At 44.0% G+C, this 19,862-nt stretch overlaps 1 protein-coding gene across 1 annotated transcript in view; it reads left to right on the top strand.

The window, feature by feature from the left end:
• Positions 1–19,862, top strand: part of EXD3 (exonuclease 3'-5' domain containing 3) — a 999,700-nt gene that overhangs the window by 406,272 nt on the left and 573,566 nt on the right. The window contains 2 exon segments of the mRNA XM_029613511.1: positions 3,691–3,904; positions 16,035–16,144. Of these exon segments, the coding sequence (XP_029469371.1) occupies positions 3,691–3,904; positions 16,035–16,144 (324 nt within the window).

The following is a 19,862-nucleotide window of genomic DNA, read 5'->3' as shown; positions in this document are numbered from 1 at the left end:
GTACCCTCTGGATTCAGTAGTGAGAGAGCGCTTCCATTTTCAGAAGGTAGATGCACTTGTGTGTGCAGTTGCCAAGCGGACTACTATTCCCGTGAAAGGGAGAAAGGCCTTGAAGGATGCTCATGTTAGCAAGATTGAGACTTTCTGTGAGCAGACATTTGAAGCTGTGGCAGTGTTCCTTGGTGGCTTGCTCTTGTTTGCTTCTCTCCCAGGACATTGCTGTCTCTGGCATTAATCCTAGTTCTGTTACTGTGTGTGCTAAAAAAGCTGCTGCCTTTTTTGGCTATTGCGGGCTGTGTCTTGATCCGCACCTTGTCCCATTGAAGGTTGCCGATCCACCTTCAGGATCATGAGATGGGGACATCTCTCTTTTATTAGAGGGGGGTCGAGATCACATTGGACCGGTGGGTCCTGGAGGTGATAAGAGAAGGATCTGCACTGGAATTTTGCAGTATTCCTCAGGCCGTATTCATGGTGTTCCCTTGCCATTCCCTGCAGAAGAAGCAGGCAGTGGAGCTCATGCTTCAAAGGCTCTTCAGGCTGTAGCTCCGGTGCCCACGTCTCAAGAAAGTATGGGGTGCTATTCCATTTATTTTGTTGTGCCCAAGTAGGAGGGCTCCTTTGTCCCATCTTGGATCTCAAAGGGATCAACCATCATTTGAAGGTGACTCATTTTTGCATGGAAACCTTACACTCTGTGATAATGGCGATGCAGTCGGGGGAATTTCTGACCTCCCTGGATCTGTCAGAGGTTTACATTCATATTCCCATCCGATTGGAGCACCAATGCTTTCTACACTTTGCGGTGTTGGGGCGCCATTATCAGTTTCAGGTGCTGCACTTTGGTCTAGCATCGCTCCCAGTACATTTTCCTAGGTTATTGTAGTAGTAGCAGCAGAGGCCTTGCAAAGAGAAGGGATCTTGGCATACCTGTATTTGGACTACTGGCTGATTTGAGCCAAGTCTCAGGAAGAGAGTCACCTGGTGACACACAAGGTGATCTCCTTGTTGTGGGAGCTTGGTTGGGTGGTGAAACCGACCAAGAGCAATTTTCAGCCATTCCAGTCGTTGGAGTGTCTGGGGTTCCGATACGACACGGGGCAGGAAAATGTTTTCCTACCGGAAGTTCGGATTCAGAAATCGATGTCTCAAGTGCATCAGTTGGCGGTGTGGTCCTACTTACAGGTACTCAGCTTGATGGTGGCAACCGTGGAAGTGGTGCCATGGGTGAGGGCGCATATGTGTCCTCTTCAGTGCTCTCTGCTGTCTCATGGGAACCTGCAGTCTCAGGACTATGCAGTTCAGCTACATTTCCCGAAGGGAATCTGCTCCTGCCTCAGGGGTGGTTGCAGGAGGATCATCTGAGGAAAGGTGTTCCCTTGTCCTCTCCGACTTTGTCGGCACTCATGATAGATGTGACTCTCCACGGTTGGGGAGGCTCACTGTCTGGAGTTGACGGCCCAAGGCCCACAGGCTGCAAGATCCAGCGGTTTGCATGATGTCGGACAATGTGATAATGGTGGCCTACATCGATTGCCAGGGAAGAACCAAGAGCCAGACAGGGTCGCAGGGAATAGAGCAGCTTATGGTATGGGTGGAAGTTCATCTGCAGATGATCTCAACCTCTCACATTGCAGGAAAAGACAACGTGGGAGCAGACTATCTAAGCAGGGAGAATCTGGACCCAGGAGAGTGTGTGTTGTCAGCTGAAGCATTTCAGCTGATTGTGGATCGCTGGGACCTTCCGTTCCTAGACCTGCTGGCGACTTCTTGCAATGCAAAGGATCCTCGATTTTACAGTCGCAGGAGAGATCTGTGGTCCCTGGGAATAGATGCTCTCGTACAGGTCTAGTCAGAAAAGAGTTTGCTTTATGCCTTTCGTCCATGGCCCTTGCTGGGCAGGATAATTCGCAAGATTGAAAGCCAGAGGGGCTAGTACTCCTGATGGCGCCAGACTGGCCCAGGCATCTGTGGTATGCTGATTTGTGAAGATTACTGGTGGTGACCCCCCTTTGCCTTCTGCGGCACATGGATCTGTTACAGCAGGAGACTGGTTCTTCACGAGGATCTGACTCAGTTCTGTCTGATGGTTGGCCCTTGAGAGGGTTCGCTTGTTGAAGCGTGGTTATTCCTCTGTGGTGATTGGTACCTTTCTCCATGCTTGCAAGTTCTCCACCTTCTTGGCTTATGTACGGGTTTGGAGAGTTCTTGAAGCCTGGTGTGAGGAATGTGATATTCTTCATTCTGGACCTTTTGCAGGATGGGTTGAATAAAACATTGGCCCTTAATTCCTTGAAGGTGCAGGTTGAGGCTCTTACCTGTTTCAGAGGCCTGGTGCATGGTGGTTCATTGTCGTCTCACCCTGATGTGATTTGTTTTTTGAAGGAAGTGAAGCTTCTTAGGCCCCCCTTAAGTTTACTGGTTCCCTTGTGGAGTCTTAACTTGGTGCTTGATTTTTTGGCAGGCCCTACACTCCAACCACTGTGTAGCCTTTCCTTGCGGTTGTTGACCTTGAAGACTGTGTTCCTGGTGGCTATATGTTCAGCACGTCGAATTTCTGAGCTGCAGGCCTTATCTTGTTGGGAGCCGTTTCTTCGGGTGACTCCGAGGGTGTTACAGCTGTGTAGTGTTCCATTCTTTTTGCCCAAAGTAGTTCCGGACTTTCATTTGAATCAGTCCATCTCCTTGCTGTCCCTGGATAAGGTCAGGAATGCGGAGGAGTATTGCCTCTTGCACTCCTTGAATGTCAAGAGACTTGTGCGGTATCTGGAGGTTTCTGAACCTTTTTGAAAGACAGATTTTCTGGTGGGGTTAGCAGGGTGCTCTCGCTTCGTGGGCTACCATAGCTTGCTGGATTATGGAAGTGGTTACGGCCATGTATGTGGATTCTGAAAAGCTGTTGCCTAATCAAATTAAGGCTCATTGCACTAGGACTCAGGCAGTGTCATGGGTGGAGGTTAGATTGTTGTCTCCCATCGGCATTTGCCAAGCTGCAATGTGGTCTTTCCTACACACTTTTTCCAGGTACTATCATCTGAATGTGCAGGCCCAGGAGGATGCAGCCTTTCGAAGTGTAGTGTTGACTGAATCGCAGGCAGTTTCCCACCCTGTTCGGGAGTAGCTTTGGTACATTCCATTGGTCCTGAGTCCATCTTTCTACAGCTATGAAATGGAGAAATTACTTACCTGATAATTTCATTTTCCTTAGTGTAGACAGATGGACTCAGCTTCCCACCCTTGGCTGCTGCATGAGTGTGTCAGTAGTCCTGTGGGGCTCTGGGTCCCAGGGGAATACTGGTAAGTGTTCATCTAGTCCCTAGTTTGGGGTACCTGGAATCTTAAGTGAGTTCAGTTATGGTTTTTAATCATGTTTAAATCAAGTTTGTTGCTAGACTTCCCAGTTGCTTTTGAAGAGAATATAAGCAGGCTGGAGGTCACTGTGACGTCAACTTGCTCCATCTTCATCTGCTGGCAGGGGAGCATAAACCCACTGGTCCTGAGTCCATCTGTTTACACTAAGAAAAACAAAATTATCAGGTAAGTAATTTCTCCATTTTCACCACTTATATGATCTGATGTGATCTCTAAATCCCAGAACATCCTGGCATAGTAATCAAAGGTCTTGAAACTGAAAAAGGACAATCTGCTTTGGAAGATGGCACCTGACTTGTACTTGTTTGCTTCTGACAGCCTGGCCAGGTGGTGGGCCTTGACATGGAGTGGCGGCCTTCCTTCGGCATGGTGGGAAGGCCGCGGGTGTCCCTGCTGCAAATAGCTGTAAAGGAGCATGTCTTTCTTCTGGATCTGCTGCAGTTTCTAAAGGAAGCAGGGCAAGAGGAGGAGGGAGGCCAGCTGACCGACTTCATTCAGACAGTCTTTTGCGATCCAGGCATCACTAAACTAGGTAAAAAGATGGTGAATGGGCCACTTACTTGTGCTCCAGCCTTCACGCTGAGCCACATTCATGCTGTTTAGTGTTGTTGTACTTATCTTCCCATCTTGTCTATTGATTGTATTTATGCTTAGTGGTGTGGCAGTGAGGGTAAAGCCAGAGATTATGTAGTTTATGCTGCTGGAGCAGGAAAGAAGAATGGGCAGCTGCATCTGCATAATCCAGTGCTTGACTCTTAAGAACAATCTTATAGAGAGGGATAAGCATATTTGTATGGAGTCAGGTATCCAGCAATCCTATCCGTCATGTCTATCTGATGTTATATAATGTCAACCAGAGGTTAAAAGAATGCTCCTACATTTCAATCCGTAAAGACAAGACTATTTCATTTTAAAAAGAATGTTTTGGGAGTTTAGTTACTTTCATCCTCTTTATTTGAAATAACTTACATGTTTGGGCAAAATCTCCCTGTACTTAGTACTCCAGTAGGTAGTGCAGAGTTCTAGTAGCTGTATTGATCATGGGAAAAAGCTGGGATCTCTGCAAGCTTTTATTGGATCTTGGGCAAGTCACTTCAGCCTCCATTATCTTAGGTACAGAATTAGATTGTAAACACTCTGGGGACAAGAAAATACTTAGGGTACCTGAACATAATCCACTTTGAAATGCCAACCAGTCCCAAAAGGCAAAATATAGAAGTAAATAGAATTAAAGAAGCATTCTTTGAAGGAAAGCAGATTCACCTAATCACACAAAAAGCCATGTGACTGTGCTTGGTGCTAAACAGATGATCAGCCCAGTTCTTTCTGTAAAAGTAACAAAGTAAATGATGACAGAAAAAGACCATATGGCCCATTCAGTCTGCCCAGTTTATTCTGTTTACACTGCTGAGGGTAAATCTCAGCTGGCAACTACAATGTGTGTCCACTTGCAAGATTTCTCCTTATCCAGGACTAGGACTGCCTTTTTTGTCTTCCTTCTTTGTATGCCATCTTAGGTAGAAGAACTTACAAGATCCTCAGTTAGTCCCCGTCTCCCCCCCCCCCCCCCCCCCCCCCATTACCCACCTTTCCCACTTCTAACCTCAAAGCTATACTAGTGTGGCTGTTGCTCAGACATCTAGCCTCAGACATCTAGCCTTCCTAGGTCCCCTGCGTAGACCATTGACCTTTACCATGGTGGACAAGAAAAGTTCTCAAGCTGCATTGGACCTATACCCCCCTTTAGTTTCTTTCTATGCACCATGTATTTTCTTCTTTTTCTTTCAGTGACCTGGTTGCTTTCTTGGTGATTTTTCCTTTTTGGGGGTTTTTGCCTAAACCACCTCTCCTTCTCCTCTAGCCTAGTTAGATTTTATGGCACTTCCATGCTGTCTTTGTTTTTCTTCCTCTGTTGAGCCAAAATGTGGTGGTAGTGGGGGGTTTCTTCTCTTCATTGTGGTCATGCCAAGCAGTTCATTTGCTCACATTTTTTAGTCTTTAGTTATCTAAAAAAAATGAATAAAAAATGTTGTCTTGGATTTTATTGTATCAGTTTTCATCACTGTTGGAGAATCAGGCTAGTGGCTTCAAGTTATGCTCAGTCGAAACAGAAAATGTTCATCACAAATTTGTTATATATGTTTGCATCATCTGCATAAGGATGTTGTCCCAATCAGTTTGTGTGAGAACCTGCTGGGCAGTTCTTGCCACTTTGACTATCTATTTAGTCCTCCCAGCTCAATGGCCTGCTGTCTGCACACTCTGGTTAGTCCTCCCAGATCTAAGTCCTGTACATCTGCTAGTGAACATCTTGTTCCTGTTTGGACTCATTAATATTTCAGTCTCACAGTCTACACTTTGCCAAAGCTTGATCCAAGTCTTGCTTCTGTTTGGCCTTAATTTGTGGTTTCATTTTTGGTCCTACTCTCAGGTCTGTTTCTTGTTCTTGTTTTGTCCTAGATTGCTTTGTGTATCCTGTATTCCTCTTTGGTCTTAGTTTGCTTTGTTTATTCTATGATCCTAAAGTGGTCCTACCACTGCTTCAGTGGATGCTTTCCTGGTTCCTTCAGCAGTCCTGCCCTGCTTCTGAGGGTGTTTTCACGTCTCCAGGTTTGAGTTTATCCTTGTCTCCGTGCATGTCTTGTGTTCCCTGTTGTCCAAGTTCTGCTAGCCACCAGCACGTGAGGGCTCAAACCTGAGGGGAAGGTGGTTGTCACAATCAGAATACACCCTGTTCCTGCTCCATTTACAGCTTGCCAAAATTGTTTTGTCTGCGCATAGTCCGCTCCTGACTTTGGGTCACACCCTCAGCAGACTGTGCTGTCATAGTTAGAACCTGGATGGTTACCTACCTTATATCAAGTTTCATCAGAATAGGATAATAATCCATATGCATCCCAAGTTCCTGCTTTAAGATAGTGTTAAATTTCTATCATAACCAGCCAATCATCCTTCCAACGTTTTTTCCAGATTACATCTCCACAAAGATGAAGGGCTTTTCACTCTTTAGATTGCAAAAGAGCTGTTACCTTCTATCTTGTGCGAACTAAAGCCTATAGAAAGTCAACTTATCCTTTTGTTTCTTTTTACCCTAATAGGCCTGAGACTGTGGTGACAAAATGCTCCATTTCTAATTGGATAGCAGATGGATCATCTTTTGTTATATCTAGGTGATGTCAGTTGCCACCTAGAGGGTAATTTTATAACAGCCTGCATAAATTTGTGGGCTGTTATAAGCCAGAGTTACACCAGTTTTCAAAGCAAACGTTTGCATGTAAATTCAGTTTGAAAATTATGCCATGTAAAGTACCCATACAAATGTACACCTGCTATATTTTGTGCAGGGAATGGTTTTATAGGGAAAAAGTATGCATGTAAATGCAAACTTTACCCAGTCTCCATCCTCCCCCCACCACCAATGTCAATACCTGTTGTCAGGGGCATCTCAAGGCAATCTGCTGCCTGAGGTGAGGAACCCCTCCCCCCCCTCCCCTCCACACACACACACACAAGGCATGGTGCAGGTCAAATCACAAAGAAAGCAGGGAGAGGGGGTTATCCCACTTGGAGTCTAGCCCTCTTGGTGATTTGAAATGCTGGAGAAGGGGAGATGCAAAGTCAGGGTTCCCAGAGGAGTGGCAGATAAGAGTGCTAGAGATATTCCAGGAAAAATCCCACAAAAAAGCAAGATACTTGCAACCCATTTGGTATTAGACCTATTGTAAAGTGCGTTAGGTGTGAGCTTGGCTCTCAGAAAGCTATGAATAAACTGAATTACAAATTACAATACAGTAAACCTCCCATACCAAAACAACACTAACTGCCAGAGCTCAAACAATATGAAGAGCAACACTGCAAATATTACATCAGGCCCTAAAACACCAATACACCTCCTATTAGGAAAGCAGAACAAGCAAGGAACATAAGAAGTTGCCATACTGGGTCAGACCGAGGGTCCAACAGTGGCCAATCCAGGATACAAGTACCTATCAAGAACCCAAACATTAAATAGATCCTATGTTACTAATGCTGGTAATAAGCAGTGGCTATTCCCTAAGGGGCAGATTTTCAAAGACCTACGCACACCTGGCCTATTTTCAAAAGGCCCGGCGGGGCTCGTAAAGCCCCGGGATGCGCATATGTCCCGGGGCTTTTCTGAATGGATGGGCAGGGGGCGAGGGGGTGGGGCAGACCATCTGGGGGCGTGGCGAAGGACTCCGGCACAGGGGGTTCGTGCGCAGGCAGTTGGCCGGCAAGTGTAAGTTACGCCTGCCTCTGGCAGGCGTAACTTGTGAGATAAAGGTACGGGGGGGGGGGGGGTTTCGGCTGGGGGGGCGGGACAGGTAGGGGGGGGGGGGGGGGAAAGGAAAGTTCCCTCCGAGGCTGTTTCGATTTCGGAGCGGCCTCGGAGGGAACAGGGAAAGCCAGCTGGTCTCCCCGAGGTCTTGGCATGAGCAAGGTGCACTAGTGTGCACCCCCTTGCGCGCGCCAACCCCTGATTTTATAACATGTGCGTGGTTGCTTGCGCATGTTATAAAATCGGGCGTACATTTGTGCACAGAAATGTACGCCTCACGCGCGTACCTTTTAAAATCTGCCCCAAAATCAACTTGATTATTTTCAGTTTATAGACTTCCAAGAAACAAACCGGAAGCCGATCCAAGATGGCTGATAGCAATGAACACGAGGAAATGGATCGGTAAAATAGGACTTTTTTGAATGTTGCCCGACTCTGGCCGAGTTTCGCTCAACGAGCTGCCTCAGGGGCTATTATAAATAAGTAAAAAACACACGTACATAAATATATGAGACAAAAAATAAAATGAAATATGACCGTATTGAATAAATAATGATTGATTAATAAATATAAAACATACAACCGTACAAACGTTAAAAACTCCAGTTTTACAACATATATGTATTACATACAGATCCATAACCAAAAGAAAAAACTAATTGAGATGGATAACTCTGTCATCAGTGGCACAACTGCAAAAGGAAAGAGTGAAGTGAATAACAAATCTCAACTAAAGTCTCATAAGGAGTCCAGGAAAAGCAATAACCTTAAAGAGAGAACCTGGAAAGCTATGACCACAAATGCTCATAGTTTGGGAAATAAAATCCAAGATCTGCAGGCCCTAATGACGGAGGCAAAATTGGACATTGTTGCTATCACAGAGACATGGTTCACAGAATCTTATGATTGGGATACAGCAATACCAGGCTATAACTTGTTAAGGAAGGACAGAGTGGATAGAAAAGGGGGAGGTGTGGCTCTTTATGTCAGAAACAATATCCAAGCATCTGAGCTGCAAGGAAGTTGGGGCAAGGAAGAAGCACTATGGGTCAACCTAAAAAAAGATGACGGAGCGTCCATTTATATTGGAGTGGTTTACAGGCCTCCAAACCAAAAGGAAGAGCTGGACAGAGATCTGGTTGAAGACATCCATAAGATAGGTAAGAAGGGAGAAGTGGTGATCGTTGGTGACTTTAATATGCCAGATGTAGACTGGAAAATCCCATCTGCAGAATCTAAAAATAGTAGAGCGATAGTGGATGCCATGCAAGTAACTTTGTTCAAACAAATGGTAGTGGAATCCACGAGAGAAGGAACTATACTCGACTTAGTGCTCACTAATGGAGATAATGTCTCTGATGTCCAGGTGGGCACCCACCTCAGCACCAGTGATCATCAAACGGTATGGTTTAATATCACTAAAAGAATATGGAAAAGAAGCACAAAGACCCGAGTTTTACAGTTCATAAACACGGGTTTTGAGGAAATGGGGAAGTACCTAGAGGAAGAACTAAAAGGATGGGAGAATGAGAGAGATGTGGATCAGCAGTGGACCAATCTAAAAGGAGCAATCACCAAGGCAACTACTCTATATGTTAGAAATGTAAAGAAAAGCAAAAGAAAATTGAAACCTATCTGGTTCTCAAAGGAGGTGGCTGACAAAATTAAAGCTAAAAGAACAGCATTCAAGAAATATAAAAGATCCCAAAGGGAGGAGCACAAAGAAAAATATTTGATTCAACTGAGGGAGACAAAGAAATTAATCAAGTCAGCAAAAAGTCAAGCGGAAGAGAGGATTGCCAACGAGATAAAAAATGGTGACAAAACATTTTTCAGATACATCAGCGAAAAGAGAAAAGTCCAAAGTGGAATAGTGAAATTGAAAGGTGGAAATGATCAATGTGTGGAGAGAGACGAAGAAATGGCAGAAATATTAAACGAATACTTCAGCTCTGTGTTCAGTAAAGAAGACCTTGGAGAAGGACAATCTCTACACAACAAGAAACTGGAGGGAAGTGGTATAGATGAAAATCCTTTTACAGTAGAAAATGTATGGGAAGAGCTAAAGAATCTGAAAGTGGACAAAGCCATGGGGCCTGATGGGATTCATCCAAGGATACTGAGGGAGCTCAGAGATGTGCTGGTGGGTCCGCTGTGTGACCTGTTAAATAGATCCCTAGAAACGGGAGTGGTGCCGAGTGATTGGAGAAGAGCAGTGGGGGTCCCACTTCACAAGAGTGGGAACAGAGAGGAGGCTGGTAACTACAGACCGGTTAGCCTCACTTCGGTGGTGGGAAAAGTAATGGAGTCACTGTTGAAAGAGAGAATAATGAACTATCTACAGTCGGGAGAATTGATGGACCAGAGGCAGCATGGATTCACCAGAGGGAGATCCTGTTAGACAAATCTGATTGACTTTTTTGACTGGGTAACCAAGGAATTGGATCAAGGAAGAGCACTCGATGTCATCTACTTGGATTTCAGCAAAGCTTTTGATACGGTTCCGCACAGGAGACTGGTGAATAAAACGAGAAGCTTAGGAGTGAGTGCCGAGGTGGTGACCTGGATTGCAAACTGGTTGACGGACAGACGACAATGTGTGATGGTAAATGGAACTTTCTCTGAAGAGAGAGCGGTTTTAAGTGGTGTACCGCAAGGATCTGTGTTGGGACTGGTCCTGTTCAATATCTTTGTGAGCGACATTGCGGACGGGATAGAAGGTAAGATTTGTCTTTTTGCAAATGACACTAAGATCTGCAACAGAGTGGACACGCCGGAAGGAGTGGAGAGAATGAGACGGGATTTAAGGAAACTGGAAGAGTGGTCGAAGATATGGCAACTGAGATTCAATGCCAAGAAGTGCAAAGTCATGCATATGGGGAGTGGAAATCCAAATGAACTGTATTCGATGGGGGGGGGGTAAGGCTGATGTGCACGGAGCAGGAGAGAGACCTTGGGGTGATAGTGTCTAATGATATGAAGTCTGTGAAACAATGCGACAAGGCGATAGCAAAAGCCAGAAGAATGCTGGGCTGCATAGAGAGAGCAATATCGAGTAAGAAAAGGCATGTGATTATCCCCTTGTACAGGTCCTTGGTGAGGCCTCACCTGGAGTATTGTGTTCAGTTCTGGAGACCGTATCTACAAAGAGACAAAGACAAGATGGAAGCGGTACAGAGAAGGGCGACTAGGAAGGTGGAGGGTCTTCATCGGATGACATACGAGGAGAGATTGAAGAATCTAAATATGTACTCCCTGGAGGAAAGGAGGAGCAGGGGTGATATTATTCAGACTTTCAGATATTTGAAAAACTTTAATGATCCAAACACTACGACAAACCTTTTCCATCAGAAAAAAATCAGCAGAACCAGAGGTCACGAGCTGAGGCTCCAGGGAGGAAGACTAAGAACCAATGTCAGGAAGTATTTCTTCACGGAAAGGGTGGTGGATGCCTGGAATGCCCTTCCGGAGGAAGTGGTGAAGTCTAAAACTGTGAAGGACTTCAAAGGGGCGTGGGATAAACACTGTGGGTCCATCAAGTCTAGAGGACGTGAATAAAGAGGAGGCAGCAAAACACTGCACGGAGCGGCAGTAGCCACAGAGGCATTCACGGAGCGGGATGCCAGTGGCCAGTGGTTGGTGTTCCACCTTCACGGAGCAGAAGGATGGAGGGCTGCCATCTCCAAAAAAAAAAAACAGGAGTGGGTAAGAGTATGGGGCAGGGGTGTGGCCTGCTTGTTGCAGCGGTTGCTACCCCTAATTGAGCTGGATGTTCACTTGGATGCAGATCCGGCGCTGCTCTCTACATTGGTGGTGGGGTGGAGGGGAATTAGGGCTGGAGGGTACTGTAAGCCAATAGTAACAGGTGGGTGAGAGAAAAAGATGGGGAAAAAAAAAATATAAAGTGCGTAGCTTGCTGGGCAGACTGGATGGGCCGTTCGGTCTTCTTCTGCCGTCGTTTCTATGTTTCTATGTTTATATATAAACAACTTGATAAGTAAAAGACTTGATGAATAAAAAAACTATATAAAATTAATTATTATGTCTATCAAAAATTATTGTTGGTGTACATTGGAAAAAAGAAAAAACATAAAAAGGGGGAAAAGAGGAAAAAGAGGAAAAAAGGGAGAAAGGGAGAAAAAATTGGGAAAAAAACTGGAAAAAAGACAGAGTGGAAAAAGGTTAAAAAAAGAGAGCAAAAAAGGGAGAAAAAAGAAGAAAACAAGAAGACAAGCGGGGAGGGGAGAGGGAAGAGAGGGAAAAAGAGGGAAGAAGATATGTGGGTGTTTTTCAGGCTAAACCTTCTTAAGACATTAATATGTACAAATGTATATCAAAGCAAATAAACTCAAAATAAATACCTTAAGAGCCACTTAAATTGGCACCATCACGAACACATTATTACAGAGAAGCATGAATATCTCGTATGCTACAGTTGCATATTAGAGAAATATTCATCAGCAGAAACAAACTTGAAAAGGAGAAAACACAAAACTGAAAATTATCTGTAATGCACACAAAACTAAAATTGTGAAATAGTAAAATCTATTGATAGAATAGTTTTAAGAATAATTATAGTAAAAACTATAATAAAAGTGCCATAGATGTATTAGAAGAATTTTTTACCTATTGAAGTGGTTGTAAGACCGCCACTTTGTTTTCACTCTATTGACAGCGGCAGGCTGGAAAAACTATGGCGCTGTTGGTTTCCATGGATATAGGCTAGAATCACTGTGCTTTTATAGTCAGTTTGTGTTCTCTTGAGTACCTCTCTCCAAATGAGTCTTTACACTTCCAGAGTCACTCTTGAGCATAAGACCCATCCATCTCAACCGGACAGAAATGTCCACAAAGTTGCAAAAATGTGTTGTCATCAGGTTGACATCCATAGGTTCTTCCTCCACCCGGTGACAGTCCTTCTCAAAATAGCCCCTCTCCCCACCACTAAAGCAGAGTGGTGAGCCTGTATCTTGTGGCTGGTATAGGGACCCAGGTCAGATCTCCTCTGAGTTCTGGGACAGGCATCTGGTGGTGACCATTTTGCCTGTAGTCTGGGACACACTGCCAACAACTGGGCTTGGTGGAAAGCATCTGTAACTTCCAGGGTTATTTCTAGTGTAAACTTCAGATGTTGGCATACCCACTGCTTCATAGTGGGTCCAAGCCATCTAAAAACTGTTCCAGTAGGTCCGGTTTGGCCTCTTCTTCCCATCAGGCTGTAGCCATCCTATATCCTTTAGCTGATAGAAGAGACTCTGTGGGCTTACTCTAGGGTGGAGGACTCTCTGCCAGAGCTGCTGCCGCACTTCTAGGGTGCGCCCTGCCTCTTCAAGGATAGCAGGCTTAATCTCCATGTAGCTGACCCTTAATCTGGATTTGTGACCTGGAAAGCAATTTGTTTGCTGCTTGTCAGCAAATTGGCCAAGTCTAAGTGGAATCTGCCCATCCTTCTAGCTGGGCGTGCATTCAAAGCTCATTAGGAATCAGTCAGGTTTTTCTTGTGGAGTCTGCTTAGGTATCATGGGATCCAGATAGATAGGGTGAGGTAGATTGCACAGCTTGTGCTATCTTTGTCAAGGAAATCTGTTGCTGGTCAAACCTCCCTTATAACATTTTATGGGCCCACTGACCCTGGACGATAGTCTGCAGCTGCTGCAGCCTTCTGTGAGATCCTAGGGTAAGTGCTCTATGTTAACTCAGCAGGTGCCCAGATGTAGCAGCCATTTTTCTGCTCTCTGAGGCCTACAGCATTTGCACAATAAAAAAAGTAAAAAAGGGACACTTTTTTTTTCTTCCAAAAAAATCATAGCCTGTATAGCTCTGACTCACTAAATATTCCCTCTCTATACAGCAAGGGCTAGTCCCTTTAGCCTGATGGATTTAGCTCTCAGGGCTGCTGCTGCAAGCAGACCCAGAAGCCAAAAAGCAATAGCATGGGTTCCCTAGTTTGTGGTGTGGCTTAGACTAAGAGGATCCCATTGCTACCACCATATGTGATAATGTGGAGTATTCCTTGGCTTCAGGGAAAAGGCCAAAAGACAGAAAAATCAGTATGTTCTCCCATACAGTACAAACTTCATCGGCTACTCAAAATTGCTCCCTATATTATTTTAGTTTTTCTTCTATGTTACAAAAAGAAAGTGAAAATGAAAAATAGGTATCGCAGAGTGTGAGTCCTTAGTTGTGGCATGGTTGATGCAGCTTAACAGGCAAGCCAACTAGGCCCACGCCAATAATAGGTGGACACGTTCTACTTGGATATGATCTAGGGCTTCACTTAATACTATCCTCATTCCTCATAAGTTGAGCCCTTGGGTTCCAACGGATAGCAGGGCTTAGACAAGGGTCCCAGAGAGAGTAAACTGGTGGAGTTGAGTAGCAAGCTAAGGTCAGGGCAGGCGGTGGACTAGAATTGTTGAGATCCAGGCAGAGGTTGAGGCAAATGGAGATCAGGCAGCATCAAGATTCAGGCAAAAGCAGGGCAAGCAGCGATCAAGAAGCATAGTTAGAATCCAAAGCCAAGGTCAAAACCGGAGTGGAGGCCTAGCCAGGGTTCAAGTCCCACTGTTGCTCCTTGTGACCTTGGGCAAGTCACTTTACCCTCCATTGCCTCAGGTAAAAACTTAGATTGTAAGCCCTCTGGGGATAGGGAAAGTGCTGAAAAAAGTGTGAAAAGTGGAATATAAAAATATAAATAAATAAATAAAGCCAGACGTCAAGCAGAGATGGACAAGGACAGACAAGGCAAGGCTGGACTGAGGAGGGGAGCAGGGAACTGGACTCAGAGGGTAAGGTAACAGCAAAGCAAGGCAAGACAACGGCAAGGCAGACAAAAGAGCAACACTTACTGCAAAGGATGCAGGAGGACCTAGTGCTGAGGCTGGGTTAAAACAGCCAGCTTCCTGTGACATCATTCAGCAAGTCCTATATCCTGGGCGATAGCGATGGCTGCATCCATGTCGTGAAGAGGAAAGCATGGCATCTTGGGATGAGGGTGGTCGGTCTTGGGGCCATCCCACAGCCAGCCGAACATTTCAAAAATATATTTCCTGCCTTATATTTGTAAAACTGCCCATCTACCAGGCCCAAGTAGCCTGCCATTGCCCAGAGAGTTCCATAAGATAGGGCCCACACACAAGAAGGTTTTTTTCTTTGCTTCAACTAACCTTCCCGTTTTTTAGGATGGTATCTGTGGTACATAGAGTGTCAGAAATTCTCTCAAATAAGAGTGGCCAAGACCATTCAGGGCTTTAAACAACAAGGTGATCTTAAACTGAATTCTGAAAGGTACTGGAAGCCAGTGCTAGCTTTTTGTGGGCTTCCCCCCATATTTTGGTGAAAGCAATCCTTAGGTAAAGAATCCTACTTCTGTGACTATCAAACCTGTTTTTTCAGAAAAAGCAAAGTTGCTTACCTGTAACAGGTGTTCTCTGAAGACAACAGTTCACAAGTCATATAAACTTATCCACCTCGCATTTAAAGTTGTTCTCTCCATGGTCAAAACTATGTTGTTAGAAATTAGGGAGACATGGGCGACAGCAGAATATGAACTCCTGCTACTCAACTCCACCAGTTTGCTCTCTATGGGAACTCCTGTATAAAAAATCTCTGGAAGAATTGTCTATTCAGCGCCCAGCACAATCATACAATATGACCCCCTATGTGAATGGTAAACTGCAGTCTTCAGAGAATATCTGGTACAGGTAATCAACTTTGCTTTATCCAGATTTACTGGAGGTAGGTAGGCTTGTGAGGCCTTGGAGTCCCCCCTTTCTGATGTAACCCATAAGGGAGGTTCTATGTGTTCTCCAAAGCTCCTATGTATCATCATTTTCAAATCTGTTTTATTGAGTTTTAACATGTGATACCAACAATATCGGTAAGAATAAATCCCCAAACACATTTCTAATGTACTCTGTGTTAAACAATATGGCCCTTTAGGATAACAGCACTACAAAAATGCATAAATAATATTAAGGCCTAAGCTAATGAAGTTCATATTCAGCATCATTTGTCTGGCTAAGTTTGGGCTTAGCTGAACAAATGGCAGGATTTGAAAATCCCACTGTGCTGACTGGCCTCAAGATAGCTGGATAACTCTTTATCTGGCTAAACTTTTTCCAGTTAGCTCAAGGGTAGGTTGGGTTATCCAGCTAGCTTTGCTAGCTGGCCAGTTTCTGAATATCGTTCTCTCTGAATTTGTGATAGTGCTGGCATGAACAGCACTGTAGAAGGAGATATACACAGGAATGTAGAAATGAACACAGGATGTGATGGGCTACTTTGTTATAGACTTGGAGACCTTTTGGCTATGTCCTTGCCTGGTTTTGAAGTCCTGGCTCTGGTTCTGTTCCTCTGTGCATAGGATACGGGATGGCAGGGGATCTGCACAGCTTAGCTGTTACTTACCCTGCTCTGAAAGGACTTGATAAGAAGGTGCAGGGGATGGTGGATCTCCTCAATGTTCATAAAAAGGTAAGAGAAATGCAGTGTCAGATATCACCTCACAAGCAAGCTTGTGGTGCAACTTTGATATTAGATGGAGTCAGTGTATGAGAGTTCTACACAATGCTAATCATAATGGGGGAAAATTTCAAATAACTCGTTTAGTTGCAAAATGCATATGTGCTTTAGCCTCAATTTGTGTCAAGGGTTCTGTGTCTTCTCCAGTGAATATGCCCTGTGGGCTTCCCCAGGGCTCATCGTTGTTACCTATAAAGTTCAATAATTTCATACAGCCTCTGAGAAGATGGCTGCATGAATATGAAGTTAATAGGTGATATATTTAAAACTAATAAGAGAAAATGTTTTACTCAACACAAAATTAAGCTCTGGAATTCTTTGCCAGAGGATATGGTGAAAGCTATTGGTGTAGCTGCATTTAAAAATGTTCCTGGAGGAAAAGCCCATAAACCAATATTAAAGTGGAGCTGCAGAAATCTACTGGTTTGGAATGTATCTCCATCTTGGGATCTTAACAGGTACTTGTGACCTGGATTGGCCACTGTTGGAAACAGTATATTGGGCTTGATGGACCTTTGGTATGACCCAGTATGGCAAGTCTTAAGGTGGATATATACTGTAGGGCTGCATGGATATATTTATGCAGATGTATAAATCATCTGCTGATCAAGTCAAGATAATGCATTGGTATACAGCCAATAATAAAGGTGATAGTAGCCTGGTTGTTACAGAATAAACTTTTTTTTAAACAGGCAAAAGACAGGTTCTCAGTATTGGCAATATTGATCTACTGGCAATGTTGATGCCTGTGAGTTTCAACTCTTGTAAGCTATGCCCTCAGATGTGGTGGAGTCGGGTGTTACTTTGAATGTTCAGTGTGTTGGTTGCACCCATTATTGAACCAAAAATCATTTAGGACAATAGTTTACTCGATAGTGATATCTCATTTGGACTACTGCAATGGCCTTTACATTGGTCTCCTTTGATACTGGTGTTCAGGCTTCAGATGGTCCAAAATGTGGCAGTGAGAATTGTGTTGGGCTGTATAAAAGGCACTCTTGCTTCTCCTTTGCTACTCTCCTTACACTGCCTTCCTGCCAGACTAAGAGTACAATTTAAAGTTTTGATATTGGCTTTTTGAGTTCTGTGAGGAAATGGTTCTAGTTTCCCTGGACCATAATTCTGTGTGTGCTTAAAAAAAAAAAAAAAAAGATTTAAAAGGCTAAACTGATCTGTAGCTCTGAAATCCAATCTGCCTATCATTGTCCATTTTTTAAGCCAGATGAAAAATTGATTTTTATTCCTCTAATAATATAGGAAGCGGGAAGAGCAAGCAGCAAAATCAATAGGTTCAAAGAAAACAGAAAAGGCAGCTAGGAAGAGCAGGTAGAAAGCTATGACTACAAATGCTCATAGTCTCAGCAATAACATACCAGATCTTCAGGCCCTAATGATGGAAGTAGATTTTGACATTGTTGCTGTTATGGAGAAATGGTTCACTAAGTCTCATGATTGGGATACTGCCATTCTGGTCTATAACTTAAGGAAGAACAGAGAGGACAGAAAAAGAGGAGGAGTAGCTCTTTATGTCAAAAACAATATCCAAGCAACTGAATAGCAAGGGACGTGGGATAAAGAAGAAGTATTATGGACCATCCTTAAAAAAGAAGATTGTGCTTCAGTTTTTACTGGTGTGATCTACAGGCCTCTGACTCAAACGGAAGAACTGGACAGAGATCTGATCAAGAACATCCAAAAGGTGGGAAAGAAGGGAGAAGTGCTGCTCATTGGAGATTTTAATCTGATGAATATGTATTGGAGCATCGCTTCTGCGGAATCTACATAAAGTAGAGAGATGGTAGATGCCCTTCAAGGAGCTCTGCTCAAACAAATGGTAATGGAACTTATAAAGGAGGGTGTGATCCACAATCTAGTGCTCACTAATGGGGATAAAGTCTCTGATGTTTGTGTAGGGGCTCACCTGAGCACCAGTGATCATCAGATGGTATGGTTCGAGATTGCAAATACATTACAGAGAAGTCACACGAAGACCTGGGTTTTGAATTTCAAAAATACGGATTTTGTCAAAAAGGGGAAGTACCTGGAGGAAGAATGGGAGAAAATGGGTGAGGTGGAACAACAGTGGGCCAAATTAAAAGAAGCTATTACAAAGGCAACAAATCTACATGTTAGGAACGTAAACAAGAATAAGAGGAAAAAGAAACCAAACTGGTTCTCAAAGGATGTGGTTGAAAAAATTAAGACAAAAAGAACAGCATTCAAGAAGAATAAAGGATCCTAAAAAAGGAACACATGGAAGAATATCTGTTAAAACTGAAGGAAACAGAGAGAGAAATCAGGAAAGTGAAAGGTCAAACTGAAGAAAGGATTGCCAAAGAGGTAAAGTGAGGTGAGAAAATAAATTTTAAATATATCAGAGAAAGAAGGATAACCCGAAGTGGTATAGTGAAATTGAAAGGAGACAAGGAGCATTGTGTGGAGAGAGATGAAGACATGGCAGAAATATTAAACAAATACTTCAGTTCGGTGTTCATTAAAGAAGACCCTGGAGAAGGACTGTTGCTGGTTGACAAGACCGCAGATGAGGATGGGGTAGACTAAACTCTGTTTATGGAAGAGAATGTATGGGAAGAGCTAGAAAAACTGAAATTGGAAAAGGCCATTGGGCCGGATGAGGTTCAACCCAGGATACTGAGGGAGTTCAGAGATGTGCTGGCAGGTTTGCTGAAGGACTTCAGTAGATCCCTGGAAACTGGAGTGGTGGCGCATGATTGGAGAAGAGTGGTGGTGGTCCCGCTTCACAAGAGAAGAGGCTGGAAACTACAGGCCAGTTAGTCTCACCTCTGTGGTGGGAGAATTAACGGAGACTCTGCTGAAGGAAAGGATAGTGAATAGGTAAGAAGATTGCTGGTCCCGAACTAGCATGAATTCACCAGGAGAAAGTCCTGTTAGACAAATCAAATTGATTTTTTGATGGGGTAACTAAAGAATTGTATTGAGGGAAGATCACGTGATGTGATCTATTTGGAGTTCAGCAAAGCTTTTGATATGGTCCTGCATAGGAGGCATGTGAATAAAATTAGAAGCTTAGGAGTGAGCACCAAAGTGATGGCATGGATTACAAATTGGTTGATGGCTAGAAGACAGCATGTAATGGTAAATGGAACTTACTCTGAAGAGAGAACGGTGTTAAGTGGAGTGCCACAGGGATCGATGTTTGTCAATATCTTTGTGAGCATCATTATGGAAGGGATAGAAAGTAAAGTTTTTCTATTTGTAGATGATACTAAGATCTGCAGCAGAGGACACACCAGAAGGAGTAGAGAGAATGAAACATGATTTAAGAAAGCTTGAACAGTGGTCAAAAATATGGCAGCTGGGATTCAGTGCCAAAAAATGCAGAGTCATGCATCTAGGGTGGGGTCATCCAAAAGAACTGAATTGGGGGGGGGGGGTAAAAGATTATTGTGCACAGACCAAGAGAGGGACTTTGGGGTGATTCTGTCTGGAGATCTGAAGATGGTGAAGCAATGTGACAAGGTGATAGTTAAAGCCAGAAGAATTCTGGGCTGCATAGAGAGGAGAATTAACCAGTAAGAAGAAGGAATTGATAATCTCCTTTTATGGATCCTTGGTGAGGCATCACCTGGAGTACTGTGTTCAGTGCTGGATATCGTATCTTAAAAGGGGTAGAGACAGGATGGAGGCA

Source organism: Rhinatrema bivittatum, chromosome 8, assembly GCF_901001135.1.
Source record: "Rhinatrema bivittatum chromosome 8, aRhiBiv1.1, whole genome shotgun sequence".
Lineage (NCBI taxonomy): Eukaryota > Metazoa > Chordata > Amphibia > Gymnophiona > Rhinatrematidae > Rhinatrema > Rhinatrema bivittatum.
The sequence above is the reverse complement of the archived record's forward strand: the minus strand, read 5'-3'. Positions and strand labels throughout refer to the sequence as shown.